Below are 22,768 nucleotides of genomic sequence, written 5' to 3' on the forward strand. Positions count from 1 at the left end.
CAGCCTGCGAGGGAATACTGGGCAGGAACATGGGTGGTTGTGGGGCGGGGAGGTGTGTTTGACCGTGTCTTGTTTCCACTCCCAGAGGGTCTCGAGGAACTGGTCAGGCAGAAGGATCTGGGCGAAGGTGTCTACGCTTGTGAGTACTACCCCAACACACCAGGCACCTACACCGTCACCATCACCTGGGGCGGCCAGCACATTCCTCGCAGGTGTGTACTTCCCTCACCGGCCCGTTTGAACCCTTCCCTCCCCTTCCCTCTCTGCATCTCCTTTCCTACTCACGGCCCCCACACTGTCTGGAATATCTCTGTCCTCCCTCCCCCATACCCTCTCTTCCACTCTCATTCACCGCCCTCTCCCCCTCCCTCATCCCCTCTCCCCTCTCCCCTCTCCCGTCTCCCCCTCCCTCCCCATCCCCTCTCTCTCCCCCTCCCATTCACCCCCAATCCCCCTCTCTCCCCTCCCCCTCTCTCCCCTCCCCCCCTCTCTCCACCCCCCCCCTCTCTCCACCCCTCTCCCAACACTCCCCGTCTCCCCAGCACCATCCCTTTCTCCGTCTATTCCTCTCCCCCACCCTCCCTCTCTCCCTCTTGCCTGGCTCTTTCTGCGCCCTTTCTTTCTCCCCTTTGCGCTCTGTCTCGCTCTGTTCTCTCGCCCCTCGCACTCCCCTCCCTCATCGCGGTCCCCCTCTCCCTGTCTGTGCCCGTCCTTCCGGCCCACTTCCTCTGTGCCTAACTCAGCGAGCCTCCTCCCGTTCCTCCCGCAGCCCCTTCGAGGTGAAGGTGGGGTCCGAGGCCGGGCCTCAGAAGGTGAGGGCGTGGGGTCCAGGCCTGGAGGGAGGAGTGGCTGGACAATCGGCCGACTTTGTGGTGGAGGCCATCGGCACCGACGTTGGGACCCTGGGTGAGTGCCGCTGGGCTCGGGGTGGGGGGGGGCCACGGGGAGGGGTCTGCAGTTACAAGCTGTCGGGAGAAATCCGTGACAGAGCAGCAGCTGGCCGTTCGGCCCATTGAGCCATGTTCTCCCCGCGGCCATGCGGCTCCAGATTCCTCCCCCCGCTCAGCCCTGGCCTGTGTTGGTCGAAGTTTGTCTGAAATGTGTTTCTATGTTCATCCTGTGACCGCGTGGGTTTCCTCCGGGTGCTACGGTTTCCTCCCACGTGGCAAAAAGCACCGGTTCGTGGGTTAATTGGTCACATGGGCGGCTCGCCTCATTGGGCCATTAGACCACAGGGCATAGGAGCACAATTGGGCCACTGGGCCCATCGAGCCTGGTCTACCATTCCATCATGGCTTATTGATTATCCCTCTCAACCCCATTCTCCTGCCTTCTCTCCGTAATCTTTGACACCCTGACTACAACCTCTGCTTTAAATATACCCAATGACTTGGCCTCCACAGCCATCTGTGGCAATGAATTCCACAGATTCACCACCCTCTGGCTAAAGAAATTCCTCCTCATCTCTGTTCTAAAGGGACATCCTTGTATTCTGAGGCTGTGCCCTCTGGTCCTAGGCTCCCCCACTATAGGAAACGCCCTCCTCATCCACTCTATCTAGACCTTTCAGTATTCGATAGGTTTCAATAAGATCCCCTCTCATTCTTCTGATCTCCAGAGAATAAAGGCCCGGAGCCTTCAAATGCTCCTCGTACATTAACCCTTTCATTCTCAGGATCGTTATAGTAAACATCCTCTGGATCCTCTCCAATGCCAGCACATCCTCTCTTAGATAAAGGGCCAAAATACTCCAACTAATGTCTGACCAGTGCCTCAGAAAATCTCAGCATTACATCCTTGCTTTTATACATTCTAGTTCTCTCAGAATAAATGCCAATGTTGCATTTGCCTTCCTCACCACCAACACAACTTGCGAGTTATACCCTTCAGGGAATCCTGCACAAGGACTCCCAAATCAAAATAAGTTGGAAAAAAAGATTTTGTCCGACCCGTCTTTAGGAAAGGTGCCCGCTGATATCGGTCAGCCTTCTCTACAGCCACTCGTAACCGCCCTTCCTCCACACCCCCTCACAGGTTTCTCCGTCGAGGGGCCGTCCCAAGCCAAGATTGAGTGTGACGACAAGGGGGACGGCTCGTGCGACGTCCGCTACTGGCCCACGGAGCCCGGGGAGTACGCCGTCCACGTCCTCTGTAACAACGAGGACATCAAGTACAGCCCCTTCATGGCCGACATCCAGGCCGCCCCGCCCAACTTCAAGCCCGACAAGGTGAGCAGACAGTGAGGGGAGGGGGTTGGGGGGCGTCAGGGCAGGGTGGTGGGGGGTGGGAGGCTGCCTGTCCTCTTCACACCCTCGTGGGGATCTCAGGGACCCTGCAACCCTGCTTTTGGGGCCAATCTTCAACCTGTGATCTTACCCAATGCCCCCTCACCTTTGACCCTGTGGGAGGCCTCCAGGCCGCTCAAGAGTGTAGCAGTTAACGCGATGCTTTTACAGGTCGGGACATTCCCAACGTCGGATTCCGGATTCCGGAACCTTCTGTAATGAATTTCCTCTGGTTTCCTCCCACAGTCCAAAGTTTGCTGGTCATTGTGAAATCGGATTTTTCAGGGGTTGCTGGGCAGTGCAGCTTGTAGGGCACTGTATCTCTCTAAATAAATAACAAAGGTTACAGAGGGAAAATATTTGTTCCGCTCTCTGACCAAAAAGATGACGTACCCCTCCTCCCCACATTCCACGGGGTGTTGGGAAGGCTGGTGTCTTGGCCTCACTTGACCCTATTGACCTTTAACCCTGGCGATGACCTCTGGTACTTGTCCACTGCCTTTAGCGGCCTCTTGTTTGCCCACCCTGTCTCCTGCCGCGGGGTGGGGGAGGACCCTGCCTTGATCACCCCCCCACCCCCACCCTGGACCCCAGAACACGAGATTCTTGCAGACGCTGGCAACACAAGCAAAATGCCGGAGGAATTCGGTAGGTCAGGCCGCATCAACAGAAATGAATAAACAGTCGATGTTTTGGGTCGGGACCCTTCATCTGGATTGGAAACAGAGGAGGAAGAAGGCAGAAGGTTGGTTGGGGGGTGCTGGGGGCCGAGATCTTTCTTCAGGACTGGAAAGAAGAAGCCAGAACAAGAAGGCGGAGGGGTGGTAGGTGAGACCAGGTGAGGAGGAAGAGGGGTGGGCCGGAGGGGAGGATGGAGTAAGAAGCTAGGAGGTGATTGGTGGAAAAGAAAGGGCTGAAGAAGAAGGAATCTGATAGGAGAGGCGAGTGGACCCTGGGAGGAAGGGAAGGAGGAGGGGACCCAGAGGGAGGTGAGGGGATCCAGAATGGAAAAAGAGAAAGAGGGGAGTCAGTTACTGGAAGTTTGAGAAATCGATGATCACATCGTCAGTTTGGAGGCTACCCAGACGGAATATGAGTGCCACTCCTCCAAGCTGAGTTTGGTCTCATTGTGGCAGTGGAGGAGGCCATGGACCGACATATCAGAATGGGGAGTTGAATCTGGGAGAGGTGGCCTCTTGCGGCAGACAGAGTGAAGGTTCTCAATGACGAGTTCCTCTGGTATTTTGTGTGTGTTGCCTGTGATCTCTGTTCTCCTCTCTCATTCTGACAAGAGAGGAGGACACCGGCGACCAACCCCTCCCCCAAGGGCGGGTGGTGGGACGGGGAGGGGTGCTGACAGGCTCTCACCGAGCGGCACTTGTAGCCGAGTATCCACTCCCTCCCTTTGCCTCCCCGACACCTGCAGGTTCGCGCCTACGGCCCAGGCTTGGAGAGCACGGGGAATGTCATCAACAAGCCGGCAGAGTTCACCATCGACGCCAAGAGTGCGGGGAAGAGCCAGCTGAAGGTGTACGGCCAGGTACGGGCACCTCTACGTTCCCCAAATCAACTCCCTTCCTCCCTCTCCCCTCCTGCCTCCCACCTCTTTCTCTGCCTACCTCCCTCACGCACTCTCCCCTGCACCTTCTGTCTCCCGTTCCACTTACCCTCCTGCATCTCTGCCTTCCCTCCATCTCCCTTTGAGTCTCACCTCCTCCTCCCTCCCCTCCAGTGACTCAGCCCCATCCCCCTCTCCCTCCCCCACCCCTTGAGCATCTCTGATGCTCCCTATCTCCCTCCTGCTCTGAGCTCCTTTGCCTCCTCCTCTCGAGTCTGCCCCCCTCTCCCTCCCCCCGGTCATCCGTTCCTCCCCCCTCCCCTTTGGACGTCCGATTCCTCCACCTCCCCTCAGTCGTCCATTCCTTCCCCCTCCCCTCGGTTGTCCATTACTCCACTCTCCCCTTGGGCGTCCAATTCCACCCCCCCCCCACCAGTTGTCGGTCATCCTTTCCTCCCTGCTCCCCTATGGGTGTCCGTTCCTCCTCTCCTCCACCCCTCCGGCATCTGTTCCTGTTGTCCCCCTCAGTTGTCTGTTCCACTCCTTTCCACCCCCACCGACCCCCCCCCCCCAGTTATCTGTTTCTCCCTCCCCCCTCCCCTCGGGCGTCCATTCCTCCCCTCCTCCTCCCCCGGCTGTCTGTTCCTCCCTCCTCCTTCTCTAACTGCGCTCGTTCTTCCCCCCCCCCCCAGGACGCGGAGGGGATGTCGATCGACGTGCGGGTCCGCGATAACAAAGACGGCACGTACTCGTGCTCCTACACGCCGAAGCAGCCAATCAAACACACCGTCCTGGTGTCCTGGGGCGGGGTCAGCATCCCCAACAGCCCCTTCCGGGTGAGTGTTCCGCTTCCAGCCAGCCCCCCCCCCCACCCATCTCCGCCACGGGTCTTTCCCTCGCCCCCTGACCTGAGATCTGAGACAGGAGTCCAGCTGAGTTGCCCGTTCAGGTTGCGCCTCAGTTTGATTTGTTTCTCAGTACTTTGTAGGTTTGTAGGGATGGTTTGGGGACAGAGAAGAGTGTTAGAGGTCAGGTTTGGTTTTAGTGACGGGTATGTGGGGGTATTAGAGGGCAGGCCTGAATCTTAATTCTCCTCTCTGAATTTGAAGCTTCGCGGCCGGCTCGCTGACCGGGCCAGGATGTCCGGTCGGCAGACCAGCGTGGACGGAGGCTGCTGGCGGGTTCTGGAATCAGAGTTCCACCCGGGCAGGAGGACCAAGTTCTGGCGGGTGCCTGGGTTTGCGAAACAGCAAGGCCAGAGTTTCAGGCCTAGTGTTCGGGGTCCTGCCATCGGCGAGTCCGGAGCTGGAGGCCTGGTGGCCGGTGATCGGCAGATTTGTGGTCGATGCTGAGCATCCAGGCCTGAGGGTTGAATTGGAAGTCTGGAAAGTGGCCGGAGCCCCCAGTCAGCAAATCTCTGTGAGTCCGCTGAGGAAGTCGGAGGCCCAATGTTAGTACGTTGGCCTCCGAATCCAGGAGGCTGAAGATTACACACCGTCCTGGGGTTGGATGTCTGTGCAGGAGGGAGGAAGAAATGAGGCTCGTTTCGCTGTCGTTGTTTCGTTGCTTCTTGTGCTCTGTGTTGTTCTGCCGAGCATTGTGGGTACGCTGTGTCGGCGCCGGAACGTGTAGTGACTTTTGCGGGCATTTCACCCCGTGTTTCAATGTGCGCGTGAGAAACAAAGTTGAATGTTGAATCTTGGCCTCTAACCTCCGGCCTCCCTCCTGACCCCAGGTCAATGTCGGAGCAGGCAGCCACCCGCAGAAGGTCAAGGTCTACGGGCCGGGGGTGGCGAAAACAGGCCTGAAGGCCTTTGAGCCAACGTACTTCACCGTAGACTGCGCTGAGGCCGGACAAGGTAACGAGGGTCCCGTTTCCCTGGCATCTGAGTGGGGAGGGGAGGAGGGAGTGGGTGGAGCTGTGTACTCAGGACAGAAACCGAAATGGGTGGCAGGCTAACGTACTCTATAAGGAAGTCGTGAGACCACACTGGGAGTATTGTGTGCAGTTCTGGGCTCCTTATTTTAGAGAGGATATACTGACATTGGAGAGGGTTCAGAGAAGATTCACGAGAATGATTGCAGGAATGAAAGGGTTACTGTATGAGGAACGTCTGGCAGCTCTTGGGCTGTATTCCCTGGAGTTCAGCAGAATGAGGGGGGTGAGGGGGGATCTCATAGAAACATTCCAAATGTTAAAAGGCCTGAACAGATTAGATATGGCAAAGTTATTTCCCGTGGTAGGGGATTCTAGGACAAGAGGGCACAACTTCACGATTGAAGGATGTCCATTTAGAACAGAGATGTGGAGTAATTACTTTAGTCAGAGGGCAGTAAATCTGTGGATGCCAAGTCATTAAGGCAGAGATAGATCGGTTCCTGATTAGCCAGGACGTCATAGGGTATGGGGTGAAGGCGGGGAGTGGGGATGACTGAAAGAATTGGATCAGCTCATGATTGAATGGCGGAACAGATTTGATGGGCTGAATGGCCTACTTCTGCTCCTATATCTTACGGTCTTATGTTCTTAGGAGGGAGTTGGTGGGGGGCGAGTGTCAGTGCAGGGTTCACCGACGTGACTGGGCTCTATCTCCCCCACTGCAGGTGACATCAGCATCGGGATTAAGTGTGCCCCCGGTGTGGTGGGGCCAGCGGAGGCCGACATCGATTTTGACATTATCCGCAACGACAACGATACCTTCACCGTGAAGTACACTCCCCCCGGTGCGGGCCACTATACCATCATGGTGCTGTTCGCCGACCAGGTCAGTGGGAAGGCCTCTCCACCTGCAAGCCTTCGGCGACCCTTCCCAAGCCCCTCGCCGGAGTGGGTTAGTCTGAGGGGTAGAGAGACAGAGGCAGTCAAAGGATCTGAAAGGAATGGGATTTGGGGTTAGGGAGCAGAGGACATCGGCTCCCTGGGGCTGGGGGGTGCACCTTGCAAAATGGAGGGGGCTGTCAGTCAGACTTCTGGAACAGGCCGGGGAGGGGAGAAGGAGCCAAATGTTGCCCAGTCTCTATGGAACAGAGTGGGGTAGAGGGGCTGAATGTTGCCCGGTTGCTCTGGGACAGGATAGAGGTAGAGGGGCCGAATGTTGCCCGGTCTCTGTGGGACAGGGTGAGGTAGAGGGGCCGAATGTTGCCTGGTCTCTGTGGGACAGGGTGAGGTAGAGGGGCCGAATGTTGCCCGGTCTCTGTGGGACAGGGTGAGGTAGAGGGGCCGAATGTTGCCCGGTCTCTGTGGGACAGGGTGAGGTAGAGGGGCCGAATGTTGCCCGGTCTCTGTGGGACAGGGTGAGGTAGAGGGGCCGAATGTTGCCCGGTCTCTGTGGGACAGGGTGAGGTAGAGGGGCCGAATGTTGCCCGGTCTCTGTGGGACAGGGTGAGGTAGAGGGGCCGAATGTTGCCCGGTCTCTGTGGGACAGGGTGAGGTAGAGGGGCCGAATGTTGCCCGGTCTCTGTGGGACAGGGTGAGGTAGAGGGGCCGAATGTTGCCCGGTCTCTGTGGGACAGGGTGAGGTAGAGGGGCCGAATGTTGCCCGGTCTCTGTGGGACAGGGTAAGGTAGAGGGGCCGAATGTTGCCCGGTCTCTGTGGGACAGGGTGGAGGTAGAGGAGGCAGAATGCTGTCTGGCTGTTATCCATATAGGCAACACCCTCTGCCTTTCCTTCATCAACTTTCCTGGTAACTTCCTCTCTTAAGATTGGTTAGGTATGACCTACCACACATAAAGCCATGATGACTATCCATAATCAGTCCTTGTCTATCCAAATATTTATATATCCAGACCTTCAGAAAGCTTTCCAAAAACTTTCCTACTACTGACGTCAGGCTCTCAAGCCTATCATTTCCTGGCTTGTTCTTTGAGCCTTTCTTAAACGACGGAACTGAATTCCAATCCTCTGGCACCTCTCCCATGGCTGAGGAAGTTTTAAATGCCTCTGCTGGGCCACTGCAATTTCTGCCCCAGTCCGAGGGGGCACCTTGTCAGGCCCTGGCGATTTATCCACCCTAATTTGCCTCAAGACAGTGAGCACCTCCTCCTCTGTAATTCACGGTGACGTGAATGTACCAGCCTCGGCTGGGAGCGTGCTGTCAACTTTGACCTCTGCCGTTTCCCCCCCCCCAGGCCATTCCGATGAGCCCCCTCCGCGTGAAGGTGGAACCGTCCCACGATGCCAGCAAGGTGAAGGTCGAGGGTCCCGGACTGAGCCGGACTGGTAAGGATCCGCCTCCCTTTGACGGGGTCTGTGGGGTTTTTCGCAGTCGCACGGGATGGTGCTGGGAAGGTCACACCCTTTCAATTTAAGTTGAAGCCTGCGGTGAGGTGCGTCATTTGCAAGTGTCGCCACATAGTTTGGTGCCAACATGGCGGTACCCACAATGCTCAGCAGCCCACACACACCCAGGCTTCCACCCCCGAGGACAGGCGGGAAGCATTCTTCCACCCAGGGCCTTCAGCAGGCTCAGCTGACTCTCAGACATTCAACGACTCGCGGCGACAGCCGAAGGACCTCGAATTCCGATTCTCCCCCCTCCACCGCGAGCCTCGATCCTTGTCATCGATCCCAGGACCTGTCGACCACCGGACACTGGGCCTCGGAACTCTGGACTCGACAACGGGACACCGAGGACTAGGCCTCGAGCTCCGGCCTCACCGATCCGCGAAGCCGTCGGATCTCGCTCCTCCTGCCCGTGCAAACTCCGACTCCGGAACCCGCTGACCCTTGGGGGGAGGTCTGCAGGGCCAGCCTCCGACCCGTGATGTCTCACTTTTCTGTGTTGATGGCCTTCGAATGTGGAACAGAGGCTTAGATTCCAGCCTGACCTCTAGTTCTCCACAACCCTCCCTCTAAACCCATACCTGACCCCTAATCCCCCCGCTCCGTCGCCCAAATCCATCCCTGCAAGCCTTAAAGAAACCCCGACAAAATCTGAACCTCAATCTCCATGAAGACTGTGGCTCAGCGCCATCCTTAAAATGAACGCCTGTGCCTCTCTGGGACTCTGACCCAGGGGCAATGAAGGGAGGCTGCAATCCCATGCCGGGAGGTGGGGTCCCAGCTGTGGGGCCAGGCGTGTCGTGTCCGGGAGTGGCCCGGTCCATTGACCGCAGGGCACTCTGCAGCCATTGTGTACCGGTGGTGGAGACGAGGGAGGGAGGGTTCTTTGGGGGACAGATGTGACGCCGGAGGAGCAGGCAGCCCCCGTCACAGTGAGGGGCTGTAACAGGCATCCGCGTGCACGTGTGGGGGGAGGGGACCGGACTGTGTGAGCTCAACTGGGGTCCTCAGGAAATGGAAATGGGAGGGGCTGATATACATCCCTGTTTTCACCCACCTCCATCCTGTTTTTCAATCTCTATGTTTCTGTCTGTCTCTCTCTCTCTTTCTGTCCCTCTCCCTCTTTCTCACCCTCCTCCCTTTTCTCTGTGTCTCTCTTTGTCTCACCCTCCCTCTTTCTCTTTCTCTTTCTCTCTCTCTCTCTATCTCTCTCCTCTCTGTCTCACTCACTCTCTCTCTCTCTCTCTCTCTCTCTCTCTCTCTCTCTTTCTCTCTTTCTGTCTGTCTCCATCCCTCTCTCTGTCTCTTTCTCTCTATCTCTCTCATTTGCCCTTTCTTCTTTCTGTCTCTCTCTGCGTCTCTGTCTTTGTCTGACTGATTCTCTCTCTCTCACTCTCTCCTCTCTCTCTACCTCTCTCCATCCCTCTCTCTGTCTCTCTCTCTCTATCTCTCTCACTCTTTCTGTCTCTCTGTCTGTCTCTGCCTCTGTCTATCTCTCTCGCTCCCAGGAGTGGAGATGGGCAAACCGACCCACTTCACAGTCCACACCAAGGGAGCTGGCAAGGCCAAACCCAATGCCCAGTTCACCGGGCCGACCAAGGGTGAGGCGGTGCGAGACATGGAGATTGTCGACAACCACGACGAGACCTACACTGTCAAGTACACGCCAGTGCAGCAGGTAAGGTCGCCCTCTGACCCCTGACCCATAACCCCCCGGCATCCAGCAGGCCACTCGGGAGGTCTGTTCCTACATCCTCCACCCCCTCCTCCTCAACAGGTCAGAGGGTTTGATTCACTCCCCCTGTGGTGGGGGCTGAGGAAAGGCGGGAAGCAGGGAGGAGCCCCGGTTACCTTTCACTAGTGGGTTGGGGTCCAAGTGCCCCAAGGGAAGGGCCGCAGGGAGGGAGAGCGAGACCCACTGGCTTCACAACCCCCCCCCCCTCCACAGTCATGGGAAGAAGGTGGAGAGTCCCACCCTGAGACCTCTCTGTGCTGTGAGTGCATTGTGACATAAGTAGAAGCAGAGTTAGGCCATTCAGCCCATCGTCTGCTCAGCCGTTCCAGCAAGGCTGATTTATTATCCCCCTCAACCCCATTCTCCTGCCTTCTCCCCATAATCTCTGACACGCCGACTAATCAAGAACCTATCAAGCTCTGCTTTAAATATACCAAAGGACTTGGCCTCCAAAGCTGCCTGTGGCAATGAATTCCACAGATTCCACCACTCTCTGGCTAAAGAAATTCCTCCTCATCTCCGTTCCAAAGGGACATCCTTGTATTCCAAGGCTCTGCCTTCTGGTCCTAGACTCCCTCACTATATGAAGCATTGCTCCATGTCCACATGTTGTGGGCTGAATATCTCCGTGGTCACGGGACGGAGGGTGGGTGTCACCAGCACACAGACACAGATGCACACACGCAGACAGAAACAGGAGGTGATAGATGGGCCGAGTGGACAAGAGAGTTCCCCACCTGCTGACCCCACCTCCCGCTCTGCCTTACAGGGTAACCTTGGTATCAGTGTCACCTATGGAGGCGACTCCATCCCCAAGAGCCCCTTCAATGTTGGCGTGGCGCCCTCCGTCGACCTGAGCAAGATTAAAATCACCGGGCTCAACGACAGTGAGTGTGGGGGGGGGGGGGGGAGTGGTTTGGGATCTGCGGGGTTGGCGGGACAGTGGGGGGGGGAGTTCTGGATTCGGTTTATTATTGTCTCGTATACAGTGAAAACCTCATCTTACATAGCTGATGAAAAGAGCAAATCATTGATTTTGGGAAGTGGGAGGGAGGGGATGCGCGTGCCTGGTGCTGCGATCGACAGGGGCGACAGGTTCAACTTCCTGGGAGTGAGGTCACCAGAAGCCAGTCTTGGTCCAACAAGGCCAAGAAAATTCTCCTGCGCCTCTGCTTCCACGACAGTCTGGAGCAAACATGGTGGCATAGTGGTTAGCACAACGGTTTACGGTACTGGCGACACGGGTTTAGTTCCCGCCACGGCCTGTAAGGAGTTTGTACGTTCTGCCCGTAACCGCATGGCTTTCCTCCGTGTGCCCCGGTTTCCTCCCACAGTCCAAACACGGGTGGGTAGGTTCATTGGTCATTGTAAATTGTCCTGACTAGGGTTAAGTCCGGCGGAGTGGCATTGATTTTATCAACGCACCATAGAAAACATTCTGTCTGGATGGATCACGGCCTCGGCATGGCAACCGCTCTGCCTGTGACCGTGAGAAACCGCTGGGAGTCGTGGACACGGCTCAGCACATCGCAGAAACGAGCCTCCCCTCCACAGACTGTCTACACTTCCCTCTGCCTCATTAAAGCAGCAATACCCCCCACCATCACCCACCTACCCCGGGCATTCTCTCTTCTCCCCTTGGGCGGAAGACACAGAAGCCTGAAAGCGGGTCCCACCTGGTGTAAGTGACAGATTAAACCAAGAACATGAGATGTAGAGTCCTTGAAAGTGAGTCCATAGGTTGTGGAATCCGTTGAGGGATGTAGTGAGTGAAGTCACCCACGCTGGTCACTGTGTAAGACCAGGGTGGGCCTCTCACAGTCAACGGTAGGGCACTGAGGAGTGCGGTAGAACAAAGGAGTCTGGGAATACGGGTCCATAATTCATTGAAAGCGGTGTCACAGTTAGATAGGGGTCGCAAAGAAAGCTATTGGGCACATTGGCACATAAATCAAAGTATTGAGTACAGGAGATGGGATGTTGAAGTTTTACAAGGCGTTGGTGAGGCCTGATTTGGAGTATTGTGTGTAGTTTTCATCACTTACCTACAGGAAAGATTTAAATAACTTTGAAAGAGTGCGGAGAAAATGTACAAGGATGTTGCTGGGACTGGAGGACCTGAGTTATAAGGAAAGATTGGTTAGGTTAGGACTTTATTCTTTGTAACGTATAAGATTGAGGGGAGATTTGATAGAGGTATACATAATCGTGAGGGGTATAGATAAGGTAAATGAAAGAAGGCTTTTTGCACTGAGGTTGGATGGGACTACAGCCAGAGGTCATGGGTTAAGGGTGAAAGGTGAGAAGTTTACGGGGAACATGAGGGAAAAAACTTCTTCCCTCAGAGGGTGGTGAGAGTGTGGAACGAGCATGCGAGCTGGATTTCAACGTTTTCGAGAAGTTTGGATAGGTCCATGGTTGGGAGGGTAATGGAGGGCTGTGGCCCCGGTGCGGTCGATTGGAGTCGGCAGTTTAAATGGTTTCTGCATGGACTAGGTTTAAGTTTGGATCGGTACCTGGATGGGAGGGGTATGGTACCGGAGCAGGTGGATGGGAGTAGGCAGCCTAAATGGTTCAGCCCAGACTAATTGGACTGAAGGACTGTACTTTTCTTGGCATTATGACTCTCTGATTCAGGAGCCTGATGATTGAAGGGTAGTAACTGTTCCTGAATCTGGTGGTGTGGGAGCTGAGGCTCCTGTACCTCCTTCCCGATGGCAGCAGCGAGAAGAGAGCATGGCCTGGGTGGTGGGGTTCCTGATGATGGATGATGCTTTCTCGGGGCAGTGCTCCTTGTAGGTGTGCTCAGAGGTGGCAAGGGATTTGCCTGTGGCGGACTGGGCTGTGTCCACTACTTTCTGTAAACTTTTTTGGGTACTGGCATTTCCACACCACGCGGCGACACAGCCACGCCCCTGCGTGTCTGTAGAAGTTTGTTACAGTTTTAGATGCGGACAATCGCGTGCAAATGGCACTCGCTCAGATGGAAACCCTGGTGAGCATGAAAGAGTTGGGCAGAAGGGCCAGCTAGCTTTCTGCGGATAACCGAGGCTGAGGGCAGAAGGGAGGGGGCGGAGGAAGAGGGGCCTGCTTTGCTGAATGCCCGAATCTTGTCCCCCCCCCCCCCCCGACAGAGGTGGAGGTCAGCACGGACCAGGAGTTCACGGTGAAGTCGAAGGGCGCAGGAGGGCAGGGCAAGGTGGCCGCCAAGATCCTGGGTCCCAATAACAAGGTGGTGCCCTGCAAGGTGGAGCCGGGGCTCAGCGCGGACAACAGCATCATCAAGTTCATCCCCCAGACTGAGGGGCCCTACCAGGTGGACCTGACCTACGACGGGATCCCCGTGCCGGGCAGCCCCTTCCCTGTCGAGGCTGTGGCCCCCTCCAACCCTTCCAAGGTGAGTCATCGGGTCGGAGGCGTGTGGTGGGCGGGTTTGCAGGGGGCGGGGGGCTGCTGCCACCTTCACTGGCTCACTGACTTTGTGGTAAGGTTGAGTCACTAGTAATGAAGGCAAACACGAAGCCAGCACGCAGGGAAGTGTACGGCCGTACACTTTGGTGGCAGGATTGAAGACGTCGACTATTTTCTAAACGGGGAGCAAATTCGAAGCTCCAAGGTGCAAAGGGACATTGGGAGTCCTCGTGCAGGATTCCCAAGGGGTTAATTTTCAGGTTGAGTGGGTGATGAGGTAGACCAATGCGATGTTAGCGTTCACTTCGAGCAAGTTCGTAAGCTGAGCCTCGAGCGCGACTCTATTCCATAGGTGCTGCCTGGCCTGCTCAGTTCCTCCCGCGTTTTGTGTGTGTTGATGTGTAATGCTGAGGCTTTGTAAGGCGTTGGCCAGACCGCACTTGGGAGTATTGTGAGCAATTCTGGGCCCCTTATCGAAGAAAGGATGTGTTGGCATTGGAGAAGGTCCAGAGGAGGTTCATCGGTATTAGTTCAGTTTCCATTTATTGTCATTTAGAAATGCATGCGTTAAAAAATGATACAATGTATTATTCCAAGAATGAAAGGTTCATGAGAATGATCCCGGGAATGAAAGGGTTAATGTATGAGGAGCATTTAATGGCTGTGGGCCTGAACTCACTGGAGTTTTTGAGAATGAGGGTGGATCTCATTGGAAGGCCCTGGTAGAGGGGATGTGCGGAGGATGATTGCTGTAGTGGGGCAGTCTCGGGCCAGAGGGCACAGCCTCAGAATGTAAGGATGTCCCTTCAGAACAGAGGTGAGGAGGAATGTCATTGCCACAGGCAGCTGTGGAGGCCAAGTCATTGGGTATGTTCAAAGCCGAGTTTGATAGGTTCTTGATTAGTAAGTGCGTCGGAGATCACAGGAGAAGACAGGAGAATGGGGTTGAGAGGGGATAATAAATCAGCCATGATGGAATGGGGGAGTAGACTTGATGGGCTGAATGGCTTCATTCTGCTCTTGTGTCTTGTGGTCTATCACTTGCTTCCACGTTCCCCCAGGTTAAGGCCTATGGACCAGGCCTGCGAGGTGGCGTGGTGGGATCGCCTGCCCCCTTCACCATCGACACGAAGGGAGCCGGGGCGGGAGGCCTCGGCCTGACCGTGGAGGGCCCCTGTGAGGCCAAGATCGAGTGCCTGGACAATGGTGACGGGACCTGCTCCGTGTCCTACCTCCCCACCGAGCCCGGTGACTACTCCATCAACATCCTGTTCGCTGAGTCCCACATTCCTGGCTCGCCCTTCAAGGCCAAGGTCCAGGGCTCCTTCGATGCATCCAAGGTGAAGGCCTCAGGGCCAGGCCTGGAGCGGGCCAGGGCCGGCGAGCTGGGCAACTTCGTGGTGGACTGCAGCAACGCTGGTGCGGCCGAGCTCACCATCGAGATCATCTCGGAGTCCGGGGCGCCGGCTGAGGTCCACGTGCAGGACAACGGCGACGGGACCTATACGATCACCTACATCCCCCTCTACCCGGGCACCTACACCATCACCATCAAATACGGCGGGCAGCTTGTGCCCAATTTCCCTGCCAAGCTGGAGGTGGAGCCGGCCATCGACACTTCCGGCGTCCAGGTCTACGGGCCCGGAGTGGAGGGACTGGGTGAGTTCAGTGGCCAGTCCCTCGAATCCGTGAAGGGCGCTCCCCGCCCGTTCCCTCAGCTGGGGTCTCTCTGTCCACTGGGGGCGGGGGCCACCATCTCTCACATCGTCAGGACAGCACTCTGCCGATTTGGGTGGGGGCGATGTGGTGTCTCTATCCAACTTTCTGGAAGGGGTTCTGTCTCCCTGCTGCATCCGTCCAGCGTGGAACAGGCCTAGGGTGTCTCACTCCTCGTGGGGATGGAGGGGGGCGGTTTGGGAATGGTACACCTCTCCCACCGTCCTCCTCACACCCTGTTTCATTTTCACCCCTCTCTACCCACCACCTGTACCCCGGGGTCCCGAGGTCATTGTTTGGCTGGGACAGCGGTTCCTCAGACTTACGGCAGCCTACGCGGCCCCCACTTGCCCCCCTTCCATCCCCACCGCCTGTCCCCTCGGGTCCTGCTTCTCCTCGCTCTCATCCACCTCTGCACCCAGCCCCTTCCCTTCATCGCCAGCATCCTAGCCAACATGCCCTCCCGTCCCTCAACCCTTTCCCTTTCCCCTCCATCACCCTCCAACTCTTCCCTACGCCCTACCTTCTGAGGTGGCCTTGCACCTGCCCCCCCTTCCCTCCTGACTCTCTCCCCCTTCCCCTTGCCAGACCCCCCCGTCCCCCCTCCCCTCCTCATCCCCACAACTGCCCATCGGTGCGTGAGGGTCTTGGCCGTACAGTGGCCCGCACTATTGTCCCCGCGCAGAGGGTGGGAGCTGAGGTCAGGGGTCAGGTTCTCTCGTGGACGGATATGAGGTACCTCGCGCTGACGCCCGGTCTCTCTTCTCTCCCCCAAACCCTTCCCACCCTCCCAGGAGTGTACCGGGAGGCAACGACGGAATTCGAGGTGGACGCCCGGAAGCTGACCAGCTCCGGGGGCAAGCACGTCCAAGCCCGCATCACCAACCCCTCAGGCTCCCACACCGACACTGTGATTCAGGACAAGGGTGACGGTACCTACAAAGTTGAATACACTCCGTTTGAGGAAGGTGAGAAGCTGAGGGGCTGGTGTACTGGGTGTGGGTGGTGCGGGGAGGGGTTGAAGATGAGAATGGAACCAGATGAAATAGCCTCAAGATTTGGTGGGGGAGGAGATCGTACTTCAGACAGAGATGTGGCAGCCATTTTAATTTCCAGAATACTTTGCAAAAGTCTTAGGCTCATCAACGTGGAGCGGGTAGCGAGTTTGTAAATCCGGTGGGAGCAAGGGATGTTGGGAATGGCGAGGGTGGAGCACCACGGGAGGGGTGTGGGACAGGTGGCAGAGAGGGGAGGGTGCCAGGGGCAGGGGGCATCACGGGTGCAGACACACCCAGACCTGAGGCCTGGGTTTTTACAGCCTCAAGGTGATGTTAATGATCTCGTCTCCCCGTTTCTCCTTGCCATCCCTTCCCCACCCCCACCACCAGGTGTACACTCCATCGACGTTTCCTATGACGACTCTCCCGTTCCCAAGAGCCCATTCAAGGTGCCCGTGAAGGAAGGCTGTGACGCCGGCAGGGTGCGGGCCTATGGACCAGGCCTGGATGGTGGAATCACCAACAAGCCCAACAAGTTCACCGTGGAGACCAGGTGAGACTCGGGGTGGCCAAGGGGTTGCCCATCGCGCCCTCCCCTCCACTCATCGTGGGACGCGGGGTCAGGTTAGAGTGGTTCACATCTGCCTGTCCCACCATGAAGCTGTCAGCAGTGCCTGCCAACATGTCGAGGTTGTCCCCGAAGTGCCATGAGGCATAGGAACAGAATTAGTCCATTCAGCCCATCGAGTCTGCTCCACTATTCCATTGTGGCTGATTTATTATCTCTCTCAACCCTATTTTCCTGCCTTCTCCTTGTAACCTTTGACATCATCACTAAATCAAGACCTATCAACATTCATTTTAGAAAATCCCAACGATTTGGCCTCCACAGCCGTCTCTGGAAATGAATTCTACACATTCACCACCCTCTGGCTAAAGAATTTCCTCCTCATCTCCGTTCTAAATGGGCATCCTTCGATTCTGAGGCTGTGTCCTCTGGTCCTGGGCTTTCTCGCTATAGGAAACATCCTTTTTAAAAAAAAAAATTAGTTTTATTTGTCACATGTATAGCTAAACATGCAATGAAATATGTCGTTTGCATCAAATCAAATCAGCAAGGATCATGCCCGCAAGTGTTGCCACGTCTCCTCTCCCTGGTTTAATCTCAAACCGTTTTTCTCCCCCCTCCTCTCCCCGCTCCGGGTCGCAGGAACGCAGGGACCGGTGGCCTGGGCCTCGCTGTCGAAGGACCGTCCGAGGCCAAGATCACCTGCAAGGACAACAAAGATGGCAGCTGCTCTGTGGAATACACGCCGTATGAGCCGGGGACCTACGACGTCATCATCACCTACGGAGGCCAGCAGATACCCGGTGAGGCCGCGGGAGAGCGAGCGGGGTGGTGGTGGGCGGAGATCCTCGCTGTATCTCCTGGCGCAGCATGGTCAGCGCAAGGTTCTGACAGCACCAGCGACTGCGTTTCCATTCCCACCGGTGCCTGTGAGGAGTTTGTACCTTGTCCGCGTGGCTGTGTGGGTTTCCTCCGGGTGCTCCGGTTTCCCCCGCGCTGAGTGGATTAGTAGGTTAATTGGTCATGCGGGCGTAATTGGGCGGCGGGCGTTTGTCGGCCATGCCATATCTCTGAATTGACGGAGAAAAGAAGACTGCAGGACGATTTACCGCTGCCTGACCTCTCTCCCTGTCTCCCCACCTCTCTCTCTCCTCCTCGCACACAGGAAGTCCATTCAAGGTTCCGGTCGGAGACACCGTCGACGCCACCAAGGTCAAGTGCTCGGGGCAGGGCCTAGGAAACAACGTCCGAGCCAACGTCCCACAATCCTTCACTGTTGACACGAGCAAGGCAGGAGTGGCCCCTCTCAACGTCAGCGTGCTTGGGCCTAAAGGTTTGCCAGCTTCGGTCTTGCTCGTTTGTTTAGTCCTGGCGAGCTCTCTTCTTTATTTCAAAATCAAAATCCGGTGTATAATCACTGACATATAGAGCCTAGAACATTCAAGCCCTTCAGCCTGCAATGCTGTGCTGACCCTTTAACCTAGTTGAAGATCAATCCACCCCTTCCCCCCCTTACATATCCCTCCATTCTTCTATCATCCATGTGACTATCTAAGAGCCTCTTAAATTTCCCTAAAGTACCACCACCCCCGGCTGCACTTTCCACACGCCCACCACCCTCGGTGTAAATAACATACCTCTGACATCCCTCCTATACTTTCCTCCAATCACTTCAAAATTGTCCCCTCTCGTAGTTGTCATTCCCACGCTGGGAAAAAGTCTCTGGCTGTCCACTCATTCTGTTCCTCTTATCGTCTTGTACACCTCTATCAAGTCACTTCTCACCCTCCTTCACGCCAAAGAGAAAATCCCCAGCTCATTCAATATCCTCTTATATTCATTATATTCATTAATTAATATCCATTATATATTCATTAATATCCTCTTAAGACATGCTTTCTAATCCAGGCAGCATCCTGGTAAATCTCCTCTGCACCCTCTCCTCATCCTTCCTATAATAAGGCGACCAGAAGTGAACACAATTCTCCAAGTGTGGTCTAACCATGTTTTAATAGAGCTGCAACATTACCTTGCGGCTCTTGGACTCAATCCTTGACTAATGAAGACCAACAAGTCATACGCCCCCTTGCGCGGCAGCCTTGAGGAATCTGAGGACATGCACCCCGAGATCCCTCAGTTCCTCCACACTGCTAAGCATCCTGCCGTATTTGACCTTCCAAAGTGAATTGCTTCACACTTTACCTGGGTTAAACTCCATCTGCCACTTCTTAGCCCAGCTCCCCATCTTGGCTGTGTCCCGTTGTAACCTCGACAATCTCCTACACTATCCACAACACCACCAACCTTCATGACATCTGCAAACTTTCTAATCCTATCTTTTCATTCTCCTGCCTTCTCCCTGTGACCTTTGACACTCTGACTAAGCAAGGTCCATGGGCATGGACCCCAAAATCCCCCAGTATCTTTATCAAAGCATCCCTGCAACCAATCAATTTCCGTTTTTATGCTCTCTCTCTCTCTCTCTCCCCTCTTCCTCAGGGGTGGTGGAACCAGTGCAGATCGTGGACAATCCCAACAGGACCAAGACGGTCAACTACGTCCCCACCTGTGAAGGCCCCTACACCATTGGCGTCCAGTACGGTGATCAGGAGATCCCACGGAGGTGGGTGGATGTCCTATTGCCAACTGGCAGGACCAGGACAGTGATCCATGGGGAACTGGGGGTGGGCTGGGATGGAGAGGGGGGGTGTTGGAGAGGAGGCCAACCTGGGGTTTGCTCTCTTTAGGGTATCAGGCAAAGGGAAGGAAGATGCTAGAGCTGAGGAATGGGGGAAGGCAGGGAGCACGGAAGGAGGATGAAGAGGGTGGGTCTTAGAGACTGGTGAGGATGAGGATCGAGGGAGAAGGGATTTGGGATGAGTATTGGGGGAGGGAAGGGATTGGGGATTGAGGGTTGAGATTGGAGGGTGGGAATTGTTGATTGAGGGAGGGGGACTGGAGGGAATTATTGATTGAGGGAGGGGCACTGGAGGGAATTATTGATTGAGGGAGGGGGTCGAGGGAATTATTGATTGAGGGATGGGACTGGAGGGAATTATTGATTGAGGGAGGGGCACTGGAGGGAATTGTTGATTGAGGGAGGGGGTCGAGGGAATTATTGATTGAGGGAGGGGCACTGGAGGGAATCATTGATTGAGGGAGGGGGTCGAGGGAATTATTGATTGAGGGAGGGCACTGGAGGGAATTGTTGATTGAGGGAGGGGGACTGGAGGATGGGGATGGGTGGGCTGAGGGAGGGGAACTGGGGATTGGGGCTGTGGGGGGTGGGGTGGGGGATGAGGGAGCAGAGAGATCGGGGCGCAGGGTAAAATGGACGGAAGGGTCTGTGCTTGGTAAACAGGGGTTTGCTCGGGGCCTTGGGGGCCGAGGGCCCGAGCTGGGCCAGTCTTGACAAGGCCTGATGAACCCTTTTCCTTCACCCACCCTCACCACTTCATACCCCCCACCCCAGCCCCTACAAGGTGAAGGTTCTACCCACCCACGATGCCAGCAAGGTCAGGGCCAGCGGACCGGGCCTCAACACGACCGGGGTGCCTGCCAGCCTGCCCGTGGAGTTCACCATTGACGCCAAGGATGCGGGCGAGGGCCTACTGACGGTCCAGATCACCGTGAGCCTCCTCTTCTCTGTGTGACGGGAGGGTGGGTGCGGTGGCACAGCAAGATCCCGGGGCTGTCCCTTCCCCTCAGAGGCCGGCCAGAAGAGCTTCGGAGCCAGAGTTAGCAGCTCGCGGGGGCTGGGGGGGGTCAGAGTCCAGAGTTCAACCCAACGTCCTCGTTAAAGAGGTAATGCGTCGATCTCCTCGAGAGCGCGTAGGTTTCCTCCGGGTGCCCCGGTTTCCTCCCACATTCCACAGACGTCTGGGTAAGGCTTAGTAAGTTGTGGGTATGCTACTTTGGCACTGGAAGGTCAGCTACAAGAGCGGGCTGCCCCCCACGTATCCCCCACACCCTGCTGGTTGTTGACGCATTCAGCTGTGCCTTTCGATATTTTAGCAGGGTTACCAGCACTGCACCGGATACTCCAAATTCGGCCTCCCCGACATCTTCTACACCTTCAACATAACATCCCAAAGCTCCTGTACTCAATGCTTTGATTTATGAAGGCCGACGCGCCCAGTCTCACGTCACAAGCCCTGGTTATGAGATCCAGCAGACGATCTCCTAGAGATGTTGGTCACGGCTGGGAGTCACCTGTCTTGTAAAGGCACTGCCCGGAAGAAGACGATGGCAAACCACTTCTGTAGAGAAATTTGCCAAGAACAATCATGGTCAAAGACCATGATCACCCATGACATGTGATACGGCACATAATGATGATGTCATATGACACAGAACCTAACAAATGAATGTGCCAAAAGCCTGTTTACCAGCCTATCTGGCAGTGGAGGTATAATTTGTCCATCTGTGTTGATCACCCCATCCTTGACTAAGCTGTTCCACCGTGAACACGATCTGTTATGAGTCAACTTGGTGCTTTCAGATCAGGTCATGCATAGCACATACCTCTGCCGCACTGCTCAGCTGTGTTTCTGGGGTACAGGGGCTCGTGACCCTTGTGCCTGTTTCTATCGCTGAGCTGCAGTGAACCATCTGACTGGCCTGTCAGAGTTCTCTCCGGGAACTGGTTGACTTGATCAGCATTTCTGATCTGGCTATTGTTCAGAACTGCACTTAATAATGAAAAAATAACAAATCTGCTTGTGACGCCTCTTTCAAGGAATTTTGGACCCATATTCCCCGATTTTCTTGCAGAGATTTACAGGAAAATGAAGAAATACAATAGAATTCATGAAAAAAAACTATCCTTAAAATAACCAATTGTTGCAAAACTAAAAAATAACACTGAGATCATGAGTTGTAGAGTCCTTGAAAGTGAGTCTCTAGGTTGTAAAATCTCTTCAGTGTTGGGGTGAGTGAGGTTCTCCCTGCCAGTTCAGGAGCCTGATGGTTGAGGGGTAATAACTGTTCCTGAACCTGCTGGTGTGGGACCTGAGGCTCCTGTACCTCCTTCCCGATGGCAGCAGTGAGAAGACAGCATGGCCTGGGTGGTGATGATGGACGCTGCTTTCTTGTGGCAGAGCTCTGAGTAGATGTTCTCAATGGTGGGGAGGGCTTTGCCTGTGACGGACTGGGCTGTATCCAACACTTTCTGTAGACCGTTCCATTCCTGGGCTTTGGTGTTTCCATACCAAGCCGTGATTCGACCAGTCAGGACACTCTCCATTGCCCATCTGTAGAAGTGTGTAAAAGTTTAGCTGACATGCTGGACCTTTGCAAACTTCTAAGAGAGTACTGGTGCTGCCGTGCCTTTGTGACGATCCCAGGACAGATCCTCTGAAATGATAACGCCATCTCAAAATAAAATGCCCCACCCGACCTTCCGATTTTCCCCGGCAGGACCCCGAGGGGAAGCCCAGGAAGGCGAACATCCGCGACAATGGCGATGGCACCTACACCGTCTCCTACATCCCGGCCATGGCCGGCCGCTACACCATCCTCATCAAGTACGGTGGTGACGAGATCCCGTACTCCCCGTACCGCATCCGAGCCCTGCCCACCGGCGACGCCAGCAAGTGCACGGTCACAGGTGAGGGGGCAGGGTGGGGGGAATGGCGCGCGCGCGGGTGGCGCGGAGCGTTCACTTGCCGAGCTGCTACGACGTCACGCACACCCCCTGTCCACGCGCACACACACCCTCTATACCCAGAGCTGCACACTTTTCAATTTTATTTTCAATCGGTTTCAACGCTCATTTTTTTTTTTAAATTATGTTTTCCTGAGCACAATCTCACCTGACTTTCCTTGCTCTCTGCCCTTTCACCTCAGTGTCAATCGGAGGTCACGGCCTAGGTAAGATGCTTGCCTGAGTCACCTTGTCTTTAGTTTTATGCTTGTTGCTCCCTGCTCCTCCCACCACCCCCACCTCCCTCCCCTCCCTTAACAACCACGGAGCACGTTAGGTCGGAACTGGTTGGCGATGTCTTGATGGTGGGGCGGAATCTCTTCATCAGGACTCACGATGTGGCGGGGGTGGACAAGCGTCTCGGCTAAAAGAGGTGTAAGACGATCCTCCCCCCACCCCCCATGCCCCGCCAGCCTGCAGGTCACCCTTGGGTAGAGTGTAGCACCTGCTTAGCCCCCCCCCCCCCCACAACCCCGATCAGGGCCACGTGAAGCCTTGGGAGCAAGTGGT

At 55.7% G+C, this 22,768-nt stretch overlaps 1 protein-coding gene across 1 annotated transcript in view; it reads left to right on the top strand.

Moving 5' to 3' along the window:
* Positions 1 to 22,498, top strand: part of LOC140192756 (filamin-A-like) — a 44,729-nt gene extending 22,231 nt beyond the window's left edge. The window contains exons 9-28 of the mRNA XM_072250254.1: positions 86 to 212; positions 770 to 906; positions 2,035 to 2,228; positions 3,712 to 3,825; positions 4,536 to 4,679; positions 5,579 to 5,702; positions 6,448 to 6,608; positions 7,973 to 8,063; positions 9,635 to 9,804; positions 10,631 to 10,748; positions 12,996 to 13,258; positions 14,334 to 14,931; positions 15,783 to 15,956; positions 16,377 to 16,539; positions 17,197 to 17,357; positions 17,720 to 17,887; positions 19,054 to 19,177; positions 20,027 to 20,183; positions 21,973 to 22,162; positions 22,402 to 22,498. Coding sequence (XP_072106355.1) covers positions 86 to 212; positions 770 to 906; positions 2,035 to 2,228; positions 3,712 to 3,825; positions 4,536 to 4,679; positions 5,579 to 5,702; positions 6,448 to 6,608; positions 7,973 to 8,063; positions 9,635 to 9,804; positions 10,631 to 10,748; positions 12,996 to 13,258; positions 14,334 to 14,931; positions 15,783 to 15,956; positions 16,377 to 16,539; positions 17,197 to 17,357; positions 17,720 to 17,887; positions 19,054 to 19,177; positions 20,027 to 20,183; positions 21,973 to 22,162; positions 22,402 to 22,442 — 3,419 coding nt within the window. The 3' untranslated portion in view covers positions 22,443 to 22,498. The remainder of the gene's footprint in view (positions 1 to 85; positions 213 to 769; positions 907 to 2,034; positions 2,229 to 3,711; positions 3,826 to 4,535; positions 4,680 to 5,578; positions 5,703 to 6,447; positions 6,609 to 7,972; positions 8,064 to 9,634; positions 9,805 to 10,630; positions 10,749 to 12,995; positions 13,259 to 14,333; positions 14,932 to 15,782; positions 15,957 to 16,376; positions 16,540 to 17,196; positions 17,358 to 17,719; positions 17,888 to 19,053; positions 19,178 to 20,026; positions 20,184 to 21,972; positions 22,163 to 22,401) is intronic.
* The last annotated feature ends 270 nt before the right edge of the window (positions 22,499 to 22,768 follow it).

The sequence above is a fragment of the Mobula birostris genome, unplaced genomic scaffold, assembly GCF_030028105.1.
Source record: "Mobula birostris isolate sMobBir1 unplaced genomic scaffold, sMobBir1.hap1 scaffold_2497, whole genome shotgun sequence".
In the NCBI taxonomy this organism is placed as follows: domain Eukaryota; kingdom Metazoa; phylum Chordata; class Chondrichthyes; order Myliobatiformes; family Myliobatidae; genus Mobula; species Mobula birostris.